The 12,855-nt window shown below is 36.5% G+C and overlaps 1 protein-coding gene across 9 annotated transcripts in view; it reads left to right on the top strand.

The window, feature by feature from the left end:
* Nrg3 (neuregulin 3) overlaps positions 1-12,855 on the top strand; it is a 983,941-nt gene that overhangs the window by 445,143 nt on the left and 525,943 nt on the right. For all 9 annotated transcript variants that reach the window (XM_041662384.1, XM_041662388.1, XM_041662386.1 and 6 more), the window contains exon 2: positions 7,704-7,833. In XM_041662384.1, coding sequence (XP_041518318.1) covers positions 7,704-7,833 — 130 coding nt within the window. The remainder of the gene's footprint in view (positions 1-7,703; positions 7,834-12,855) is intronic.

The following is a 12,855-nucleotide window of genomic DNA, read 5'->3' as shown; positions in this document are numbered from 1 at the left end:
AGCAGTATTTCTAGCTGGAAGGGAGTAGGCATGTCATGCAAATTTAAAAAGAGAGTCTTTCTGGATTTATTGTAAGAATGCGTGTCTTCAAGATGCATCAAGAGTCTTCAATTCTCTCAACAGTTCTGTCATTCAACTGAACCTCAAAATGTGGCCAGCATTCCCATTTTCCCTACACTGGCAAAATGAACAATTGGCTGATTTCTCACCATAGGAGGGGGGAAGATATCTCTGCCCCTCGTCAGCTGAAAAATGGTATGCTTTTCTTTCAAACAACAGTGTATTAAATATTTTATAAATTAATCTCACACCAGGGTTTCTTCTCCTGGGTGCCAAATAAGTGGAAGATTCAACAGGGAATTTTAATAATCATGGAGCAGTTTTCATTGACACTGCAGCCCTGAGGATAAAGACCATATGCAAATTACTTCTCTCACCAAGGTATTTTAAACCATTGGGATTGTTAATTGCAGTTGTTACTTCCTTTTAGAGAACTGTCAAGTGAGGAGCTAACAGGGGAAAGTGGAAAACTTCATGACGGAAACTGTCCTTTGCCAGCCAAGAGTGTGAAAGATTTATCCAGTTTCCTCTTTGCCCCATTGCATTTTCTGTAGGTGATCTTGCTAGAATTCCTGTTCTCTGACAATTGAATAACACACACTCAGCACAGGGTTCCAGTGTTGATCTTTTGGGATGTCCTCAGACAGAAACAGCAGCAGCCCGAACTAAATTCTCTCTTCTTTCACTGTCTGCTTCAATTATTATCTGTAATAGATAATTTCACGTTCTTGTTCTTGCAACAGAAATATGGATTCCCACAGTGTATGCCGTATTGTGTTTGGAACATAGAAACCCTCCCGAAGTGACAGTCAAATTCAGCTCAGTACTTAAAGGAAAAAGGAGCCATTTTCTTAGTCATTAATAAATTAACTTTCATTGCAAAAATCCACAGGGATTCCTGTCTTCCAGCAATACATTTTCTCCCCATTTTACTTTTAATGAATTAACTACCTCTACTTCCTACAGTGTGTTTAATTGCTGTGCTGACTGCTTACTATATAGGCTATATGAAGTGGAAAAAATACAAAAGTAAAAAAAAAAAAACAAAACAACACAACTCTCTGTGACCTCCTTGGGGAGAGAGATCAAAACCCAATAAAAATAAGAAAGCAAATTAAACCACCTGGAACAAGGGCCAGATGAGTGATCCAGATAATTGCCTAGCCCCTGTGGTCAGGTTCCTCAACCACCATCCTGCCTTTCTTCCCTGAGCCCTTGGCCTGTTATCTTTATGCTTGGAAGACCCTGGTACTTTTTAAGCCTTCAACCTTCCCCTGCCCTCCATGACCCTCTCTTTTAAAATCCTTTCCTAATTTTTGTTTTGTTTTGATTTCTTTACCTTTGTTCTCCATCCCATAGAATTAACATTTCTTTTTTTTTTTGATTCATAATACTTCTATTTATTTATTAATTAATTTATTTTTTATTGAGAAAAGGAGGAAAAAAAAACAAGTTTCCAACTTCTCCCAGCCTCCCATTTCCCTCCCCCTCCTCCCACCCTTCTCCTCCTCCTCCCACCCTTCTCCCCCTCCCCCCACTCCTTTCCCCCTCCCTCTACAGTCCAAAGAGCAGTCAGGGTTTTCTTCCCTGTGGTAAGTCCTAGGTCCTCCCCCCTCCGTCCATATCTAGGAAGGTGAACATCCAAACTGGCTAGGCTCCCACAAAGCCAGCACATTAAGCAGGATCAAAATCCCATGCCATTGTCCTTTGCGTCTCATCAGGCCTCATTGTTCGCCATGTTCAGAGAATCCAGTTTTATCCCATGCTTTTTCAGTCACAGTCCAGCTGGCCATGGTGAGCTCCCAATAGAACAGCTCCACTGTCTCTTTGGGTGGATGCACCCCTCGTGGTCCCGACTTCTTTGCTCATGTACAGGAAATTCTTTGTGCTTTACCTAAATTATAATCTACTTCTATAATTTGATCTGTTCTCGTTGTTGTGAAATGTGGGTCTCTTTATGTTGCCCAGGCTGCCTTCGAATTTTGACTTACTTCTTGCCTCAGACTTCACAAGGTTATGGTTTGGAACAACTAGTTGGCTTTCACTACCATAACTGGCTCCTAAGTTGTTTTCAAGGTGTTTCTCAAAACTAAACTTCTAAATATTTAATTGTCTAAGATATTTTATGAGTTTGTTTTTCTATTTGTTTATTTTATTTTAGGTACGTGTGTGTGTGTGTGTGTGTGTGTGTGTGTGTGTGTGTGTGTATGTGTGTGTGATGCATTTATCTGTAACACCTATAACTATTGCTTGGGAAGGCCAGTAGAGGGTATTAGAGACACTGTTACTGAAGCTATAGACAACTATGGACCTCTATGTGTGTTTTGCGAACCAAACTCAGATTATCTGCAAGAGTAGCAAATGCTCTTAACCATAGAACTACCTATCTAGCCCTTGAGTTTATTTCTTATGATGACAAAAAAGCAAGCAACAAACAAAAACACAATCACAGTTTTCAATATCAACAGAAAAATGCTCAAGCATAAGCATATTTATCAATCTACAAACATCTTCTGTGTCCATCTCTTTGACAAACCATACATGAAATCTGAGGTCAGAGGGGTATAAATCTACTGTTCTCAGGAGCACTCAGTCTTATCATATATGATATACATGACAGGAAGAGAGAGAGGGGTATCTAATAATGAATTTTTACTGAGTATGACCCTATGAAAGCTTTTAAAAAACAATGGGATTCATGGTAGTATTGATTTGCCAAGTCTTTCATCTATATAACGAAATTACACAAATAAATATCGCATTTATTTTTGATAAAAGTCACGTATTTTGTTAAGACATGTTTCTAAAAATAAATTCAATTAAGGACATGCCAAAATTATAGCACACACTTTATAGTCAGTTTAGCGTATTGGATTATCTTAATGGTGCTGCAATTTTCAAAACCATAAATATGTCTCAAAAGTATTAGCTGAGTTGATAGATGAGACTATGATTTCTGATCTCTGATGTAACCCAAGCATTTAACTTTAAAGAACTGAAGATCTACCTCAACTGTTTTTCTACCTTGGGGCACAGAAACAACATAATAAATGGCATATGACAGTTTATTTTTAATTTATGTTCTATATGATGAATTTTGTAGTGATTTTATGTTAAATATTAAATGCATACAAACAGATGAGTATATATACTTATAAACAAATTTTAGTGGGTATTATCCACAGGGCCTACTGTTTATTCCTAGGCTACATTTGATTATAAATTATAGAAAGTATCACTAATGGTTACTTTAGTATTCTGTATGTTTCTTATTTTACATATGATGTTAGTTGGTTTTCAAGTTCACATAGCAGTATGATTTTGAGACCTGTCAATCTTCAATTTTGGAAAGATTACTTAATGAAAAACTTGTACTTCATGAGGCGTAAGTCTTAACTGTGTCCACAAGTCCTTTGCTTTGCAGTGAGTAGTACAATGTAGATATCAAAGCAAAATGCTGGGTAAATGCTGAGATTTTAAACTTATTGATAATTTCAGTTTATTTACTTAAAGAAGTATCAAATCCAGGACTCTCTCATGGTCCATCACATGGAGATTTACAAAATTGTCAAAATGTTCATTTGGAAATCAGTTAAAGTATTTGAAATTAATTCTGTGATTCTTCGAATTATTGGTATATGTAGCATGAAAAACTCTATGCAAAAGGTACGGTAACTATATACAATAAATACAGGCAATAAATATGTCAACAATGTCTAATTCATTAACAATTGACAAATGCAGAGAAAATACTCCATATCTATTTTATGTTGGTGCGTCCAAAAGTTTGTACCTAATTCACTATCTATTCTAACTTGCATAACCAAGTCTCTCAACTTTAAACATTTCTTTAGACAGTTTCTTTTCTGAATTTGATAACAAGGTAAACTATAACTATTAAATCTTAAACTCCATCAGAGACATAAGAAAAAATAATATTACCTGAATAAGCAGGAAGTCCAAGCAACCAACTTCTAAAAATTGTGGGAAATGACAGATAGAGATGGGTACATGGACAGTCACCCAAGGTTCCTCGGTAATGTTGGGTCATCTATCATCAAACTACTGGCCTAGTATATCTGACAGACTTTTCTGTGGAATAGAATAGTCTGAAGGGCTAGCCTAGCTTTTCTGTGCAGTTTTGCAGTTATTTCCTTTTGTGTCTTGCTTCTAAAATATTGTTAGCATTTGAGGCAAGAAAACTTTCTTGCCCAATGGCTTAATTTTTCAACAAAGGAAGTAAATTCCCTGGAGTTTCTTTAATGCCCATCATCTCTGAAGTAGACTGGTACTTCCAGGAAAAGACATGTCTTATATAAAACAAAAACATATGTTATTAAAACATCTTAAATGCCATATTCTGAAGATCTTTGAAGTATTTGAAGATGACCTGTCTATATAAAATATATCTGTGCCTGACTTTGAAAACATACCTAATATGACTACAAGTTCAATTGTAATAGGTGACTAAGTACTAATCTGCATTCCTTATTAGCCTAAGTAGTTGGTAATGTTAACTTTCAAGAACTAGAAGTTTATATTACATTGTTAAATGAGCTATATGGGTACAATACCTTGAAAATGTATGTAAAGTATGTTCTAATAAAAATAAACTTAAATTTGCATCAATATACAAAAATCCATATCAATGTAAAATATTTAAGTCTAGTAGTTGCTTCTTTGGTTTAAAAGTAGATTCAATTATTTACTCTTATCGTATCATAACTATAGAAGTCTCAAGTACATTCCAAGTCTGTATTCCCTGCTTCTTATACCCAGGTCTATTTCAGAGACACTTCCTCTGGTTTCTGATCCTCTGTAATGTGCTGACAGATGATTCCCACTGTGACAGCAATGTAATTGGTAGACTTGTATGGGAACCCCAGGAGACTGCAATTGTCAGATGGAAATTAATTGATTGTAATTGCTTTGTCATTGTATTACACTCTGAGTCTGTAGCTTGTTAAAAACCACTGATTATAAAAAAGGGATTTTACTTTTTCTGCAGTAGGTTATGTTAATGAAAAGCTGCTGATTATAAAAAAGGGATTTTACTTTTTCTTCAGTAGGTTATGTTAATGAAAAGCTGCTCTTAGAGAAATGATCAGTGAATATCAATCAATGGATAATAAGAAATTAAAGGAGAAGTTAAGTAGCCGATCTTGAATTGACAGCATACTTAAGCAGTAGGGAAAGCCATCAACTGTGCGGTGTTTTATACTGAATTCTCTGCTTGGAGTGCCTGCATATCAACTACTTTCCATAAAATGCAAGATGGAGTCTGTGCGGCTGTATAGTACATATTGCTCTGAATAACCAGGTCTTTACCCTAGGGAAAATTTAGAAAACAGAACGTGTCTGTTTTACATAGCCTTTATCTTATGGGAAGTCTTAACAGGGAGTTACCTTAAAACATAAAATAGTTCCCATTGTAATCTAAAGGGACTTCAAAGTCCTGTTTTTAATATCTATGCAAAATTATGAGTGAAACTCTGAAGTTATCATATTGATATATCCACCAATATTGAAATTACCAATATTTTACCTCATGAAAGTGAGATCATATGTGTTTCTTCTTGTTCTTAGAGATACATAAAGTATTAGTAGCATTGAAATGAGATCATTAATGATCTTACCTTTCCTTCATGATATTTGATTGATTTGTGATGTTAGGGAGGTCATATTTATTGTCCATATTTTACTGAGTACCATTTCTGAATAGGCCTCAGCACTTGCCCATCAAAAAGTCATGGAATTACAGAATGGGTGGAATTGTGAGTGAAATCTTATAGCATGAAACATTGTCACACAGCTACATCCATGAAGAGGAAATTTAACCATATTAAAGGCTGAATAATTTCTCCATATTTTTTATAAAAATGTATTTTCTTGTCTGTTGCAGTGGATTATTGTTAATACTTCAGTTGCATAAAACTCTGCAACTAAAGGAAAGTCTAGATGAGGAAGTAGGATCATCCTCCAGTTAGGATGTATTTATGGCTTGTTTAATATTTGAGATACAGGTATGCATGTATCTCAATGAGAAAAATAAGTAACTATGATTTAAAAGAACATGTTTTAAATGAATGTTGAAAATCGCAATTATGTATACCATTAAATATTTTTCATGATTATTCTTCACATGTGACTGTCTTCCAGAATTTGGAGCATTGAAACTTTAATTACATAATGAATTGGGAATGTGAAAGAAAAATTAACATCTATTAGGCTATTATAGCTGTAAGCAAAGCACTCCGAAACTGACAGGATATATACTCATCAAATGTCTAACAACATTTGGCAGCAGTAATGGGAATGAAATTCATGCTTCATATAGTATACTGGTTAAAAGTGAAATGAACCGAAGTTGCTGAGCTGTGTTTGACTTACGACCATTCATTCAGTTCTTGGTATTATGTGTGCTCACATGGAGGAGGCTGTGTAGCCCTAGAACAATGATTCTCAACCTGTCAATCATGAACCCTTTGTGGTCGCTTTATCATATACCCTGCATATCAGATCTTTGTCTTACAATTCATAACAATAGTGAAATTACAGTTAGTGATAAAATAGCAATGAAATAATTTTATGGTTGAGGTAACCACAACATGAGGAACTGTATTCAAGGGTGGTAGCATTAGGAAGGCCGAGAACCACTGCCCCAGAGTGACTCCATTGTCAAACTGCAGTTGGAGGACATCATTTGGGAGATTGATCGCAAGACATGCATTGGATTCTGAGTGGATGTTCAAACCCTTGCCTATAATGATTCAGTGTTTACATCTCCTATGCACTCCTTCCTGTACAATTGTACAGCATTTTTGATACAGAGTATAATACAAATATTGTTTAAATAGGTGCTATTGGCCCTTGTTTAGTGAATGCTAGATAATAGTGGTGAGGAGAAAAAGGATGAACAGATACAATATACCTGTTTATCTATCATCTATCTATCTATCTATCTATCTATCTATCTATCTAACTATCTATCTATCTAGAGGGTTTTCATGTCTCTGTAACAACCCTAGCTGTCCTAGAACATGCTTTGTAGATCAGACTGGCTTTGAACTCACAGAGATCATCCTGTCTCAGCATCCATAGTGCTGGGATTAATGGCATGCATCACCATGCCCAGCTTCAATTTTATTTTGTATGCAGTGCTGGGGAGTGAATCCAGGACCTTGCAATGCTGAGAGTGCTTTAGCTATTTTAGCCTTTTTGTTGTTGTTTTTGTTTTTGTTATTTTTGTTTTTTTCCCAAAAAAGGCAATGCTATACTACTAAGTCTATCTTTGAATTCTGTATGTAGCACAAGTATTACTTGAGTTCATGGTCCTCTGGGCTCCACCTATGTGTTGCTGACAATAGAGATGAGCTTTTTTTATGCCCAGTCTTAAGTCAGTTTTCCTGAATATTTTTTGTCTGTGGTCAGTTGAATCCCAGGATACAGGGCTGAGTATAAAACAATTGAATACAGTAGGCTAACTCAGCTAGTAGGTTAGCTTCATTGAAGATTGGTGCTCTTTTTAATCCCCATGGGTATTGCCTTTGCATAGTCCTGGACTCACCTGTCCCACTAATGATATAAGTGAACTGTATGATAAAACATGTCAACCACATCTCCTTCTTTTCTCTCTTCTTCAGATACCACGACATACTCCACAGAACGATCTGAGCACTTCAAACCCTGCCGAGACAAGGACCTAGCATATTGCCTCAATGATGGAGAGTGCTTTGTGATTGAGACCCTGACAGGATCCCATAAACACTGTCGGTAAGCCCCTGCACCAATAGTTTAAAGAGTAGACTCTCACTGATGACCAAAGGTACAGGGTTGTAGCCAGCCTTGACAATACAATGTCTGCATGAGGACAGAACAGTGGAGAAATCGATATGGCAAGGATCAAGGCTCATATCTTGTTCTTGACTGAGGAAGAAGCAATAGAAATGAAATAGATGTGGTTATGCTTTCCCTAATAAGTCAAAAATTTACTTCTGCTCTGCTGGTTTAATGGAAGAGATTATTTATCCCTCAAAGCCTGTATTTATGACATGAGATCTGTGCTTGCATCCTGCCACTCAGAAACAATTGTTTTCTCAGAAATAATCCTGTTTTGCAAATGTAAGAACTTCAGTAAGAGACACAAACTGCTCATCTTAGACAGAGAGTCTTGGTGTTCTTTGTGAAACAAACCCCAGAGGCTGCACCTGTGTCCAGAGGAAGCTGCATTTTATTATGACTCTGCTGCACTTATTAATTTCATACATTTCTGGAAACACCTGTGATGAGGAATTGCTCTCCAGCAAGATGTTGTAAATGAAATGATTGTCCTGCAGGAGCCCAGGAAGAGAACCACTTAAGGGAAATTCCCAGTAGATTCAGGAAAGTGTTTAATTGGTTTTCAGAAATGCCGAGTTATATAACTGCTAAAAATACAAGCAAGGGGATATAAACACTGCACTCCTAGACACTGCCACTTTAAGGCTCAATAGAAGAATCAAATTAGCATTCAGAAGATATTTCCTACCATGCTTTCATTTCCAGCATACCGCTGTAATTTGTTTTTCCTTGCAATTGTACATGCTTCAGTGACCATATGTATCCACAACCCTTCCCTTTCCTTTATTTACTCTTCTCATATGACACAGTTACTAAATTAATTATGCTGAATCACAAAGCATGGAAAATTCTGACTTTTTTCTCTCTATTGCCTTATAAAACTTTATCCCCATGTTGTTTTATTAAGATGACTTGGAGAAATGTATCTTTTAGTTGTGGGATTAGGATATGACAGCAAATCTGGCTTGGTTCCCTATCAACCATGAGTGCGTGGAAAGGATGTGTGGCCACTGTGGACAGAGATATAGGTGTGGCAGGACTGAACAATCATAGAAGTTCTCCGTCCTCTCTTAGGGCAAAAAGAAGACAATGTTTCTTTACCTAGGGGATGGGACTTCAATGTGGGTTAGCCTTTTCATTTACATAACCCACACTCTGCCATTTGAATTTACCCCAATTTAAAATTTTTCATTTTATCTCTACTCCCTACAAACCAGAGTGGGAAATGAGGGAAAATATGGATGGTTCCATCACACACTTTTCCTGTATTTGTTATGCTCAAGAGAATGCTGGCAAGGAGCATATAAATTACCTAATCTCTAGAAGGAAAAGCATATGTGTATCCTTCTCAGAGGTGTGTGTCCAAGGGTTAAAGTTACCTTAATCTACATGATTAGGTCATGGTGTAAAAATTAGTGGTAGGATTTGTGGCGTATTTTGTCACTAGACTGTCGTATGTTGGCGTCAAAGTCCTCACTGCATTGACACTGAGGTAATGGCTCTGAATAATCAGGGACTAGTGTAAGACAATTAGATCATTAATGTTCCACCCCAGTCAGTGGATTAACATTATCTCCCAAGAGTATGTCAAATTCAGTAAGAGAGGACATGTTTCCTAAGGAGTACTTTGTCATGAATAACATTGACCCAAGTTTTTCTCTATCTCATAGTAATGGTTATCCGTGAACCCTTTTTTTCTATAACTAGTTCCTTTTTTTCTCTACCACAGTGTGATACAATACACAGGGATACTGGCGCCATGTTGTCTGTATCTGCAGACATCAGAATAATAAGCCGAATTCACTTCCTTATTTTACAAGTTACTTAGTCCCACTTATCTTATTATAGCAATAGCAATACAAAATAAAGCAAGGCATCAGACAGGCAATTAAATCTGACCTCCTTGTTCACTGAAGGAGAGGTGAATTAGAAGAATCAGCTAATAAGCCGACTTCTTTGATGGTGTTTTACCACAAAGATGGATCAGATCTAACAGAACCAATGTGTGCCAGCATGAGTCATCTGTTCTAAAACTGAATATACAGAAAAGGGCAGGATGATTCAAACCTTTCAAGCATATGGTCACATTAATCCCTTGAATGTTTGAGTATATTCATCTTCAGTTTAATTTTTTTTTACATTAGACTTACCAGTTGTACAAATTATTGGAGTTCATTGTGGCATTTCCATGTATACATACATTATTCAATGATCATGTTTAGTCTTCTGTGTATGTCCTACCCCCTTCGCTCTCCAACACCTCTCCCTGTTCCTAAGTTTCTCATCAGTTTTGTTACCTGTTCTTCCACGTCTTTCCTGTGTCTACCATCTATTACTTCATTCCATACTTCTAGAATCTCCTAGGATTTTAAGGGCAAGAATGGCAGGCCACATAGTTTAATCTGCCAGCTAGGCAGATTAGGGACCAGTGATCAAGATGACAATGGGGTTGGTTTCTTTTGGGGCCTCTTGACTTTGACTATGTGGGACATCTACTCTGTATGTCTTATCATTGTTTTTCCTCTGTAGATGTTTTTGAGTCCATAGCTCTTCTTCATCTATGGATACTAATCATAATAGATTACAATACATCATATGACTTCCTCCTACCTTCATTCTTGTTTGAAAAGTAGTATATATTGTTTGCCTCACACAATTAAGCCCTGGGAAATTTGCTCCTGAAATTTCCAGGAAAACAAATGAAAAAACAAATAAGCAAAAATTATCCTTTACTAAAGAATTTTTCCACAAGCATGTTCATACTTGGAGACATGAGAAATTAGTAATTCACCACAAGGATTTATTGAAACCCTGGTTAGCCCATAACAGTAGGTCTCATGTTCAGAAAGGGAATCTTTTTTTTTTTGCATGAATACATGTACATCTCTAAATTTTGTATTACGTACAATTGGGGATGTATTGCTGGCTAACCTAGAAGGATGTGAAATACTTGGGATTTCTGCCTTCATATTTCTTCTATATTTTGGTTTGACAACCTATTATTTAACATACAGTGACAACATAGCTAATCGTGACAAAAGACCAGCCTATGCAGAGTTAGAACGCAAATCTGTTAATAGACACCCAGTCTATAAATCTCTTACTAGCATGAATAAGTCACACATCACACGTACCTGCTATTCATCTCGCAGGCCTTGCTGTGAATATCACACATCACACTTGGCTGCTATTCATCTCTCGAGATTTGCCGTGAATAAAAGGCACACATTTGTTCCTGCATCAGCCACACTTAAACTTTCTGAGGCAGTTATTAATACTCTGCCATTTGTGGAGCACCATACTTCAGTAGAATGTTTCATTCCCTCATCCCTCGTTTGGTAAATGTTCATTGGAAATCTTCTATCACCAAGATACTGTTGAATAAATACACATAAAAATGAATTAATGGCACTTCACTTTGTGATGTGTTTGCAGAAAAGTGACTGGCATGATACTGGTGGTATGTTTAGAATGCATAAGTTACTAGAAAATGTTCCAAACAAAGTAAGAGCCCATTTAGTCTATTTGTGAAGAAATATAAAGGCATGTATATGTATTGACTTGATAGTATATTTTCAGTTATAAAATACTATAAATCAAAGTCTGAGATCAGTTATGATGATGTCTTCTTGACTTTCTTTTTTAAAAGTTGCAGTGTTGTAACAGACTACCTCTGTCTTGTTTCCATGCTGTGAGAAGCAACTGGGCTCTGACATAGACCTTTCATTGTTAACAGAGATTTAGTAACAAAGCTTCCAGTAGAGATTCAAAGAATGCTTCATCACAAAAGTGTTCAGAGCTCCATGTGGTCATGCCTGTAATCCCAGCACTCCAGAGTCAAAACCACCAGAATCTTTGTGAGTTCTAGGTAAGCCTGGTCTACATTGTCACTTGTAGGTCATGCAGGGCTATGTAGTGTGGTTCTATCTCAAAAGTAAATGAAAACACAACTATACCAAACGACAAAGTGTTTGATAAGAAAGAGTGAGCAGAACTCAGTATGAAAATCCCAGGAACAGATTGCTCAATAAATGGCTCTCAGGCAAGCCAAACCGAAAGCATATATTTTCCTTATTTTGTACATAAAAAGTTATTCTCAGTGATGACAAAAGCTAACATGATAAATTATGTAAGTAAATGAAGCCTAAAGAAAATAAAAGGGCTTGTATATTTATTTACGTCAACAACTATAAAGACATTTTGAATAAAAAATAAATAATGGAAGAAAAATTAAGCGTAAAGTCATGTTGGATCTGAACATTTGGAACATCATTGTTTGCCTGCCTTTTTTTTTCTAAACAATGCATCAGAAATACAACTAAGAGAAAACTGACCAACTAATATTATAAAAATCTTAACAAGTAAGGGATCTTACATAATGTCCTAAGGTTGAGATTAAAACAAATTCCAAGCAGGAGAGTGGAGAAAGAGGCAGAATATGCTGTTTCATTGTGGAGGAATTCTGGTGGTGGAGGGGGTAGATTTTACAAACTTTGGCACCAATCTCCTTTGGCCTGGTCTTGATCTAATATGATCACTTTGGAAATCTAGTGACTCAAAGATGATCGAGTCATTTGGAACATGGGGACTTCTAGAAAAAGAAGAAAATGATTCCGTCCCCTGCAACTCCTTTTCCCGGTGACACCAAGGGGTTGTTGGACTCACTTCTTCCTTTAAGGAAGTCTTTGGCTTTGGATTTTCAAGATTTCTGTTTTATGTGATTTCAATTTTTTCCTTTATTTTTCTATTTTAATTTTAATTCATTTACTTATTAGAAATCACCCCATGTTTACTTTATCGTCTATGTAAACATCTTGCTTTTGGTTTAAGCCTTAATGTCTATCTACTTTAACATTCCAAGTGGTAGATGGGAACATGGTGCTGGGTGGGATGAAAGAGGGAAGCCAGCAGCTGGGGTGGGGAGGGCAGTCCTGGAGGCTTTTCTCCACATTGTTG

The sequence above is a fragment of the Microtus oregoni genome, unplaced genomic scaffold, assembly GCF_018167655.1.
Source record: "Microtus oregoni isolate MIOR12 unplaced genomic scaffold, Mior012 000013F_ref0000133, whole genome shotgun sequence".
Taxonomy (NCBI): domain Eukaryota; kingdom Metazoa; phylum Chordata; class Mammalia; order Rodentia; family Cricetidae; genus Microtus; species Microtus oregoni.
Note: the sequence above shows the minus strand (reverse complement) of the source record. Positions and strands in the feature narration are given on the sequence as shown.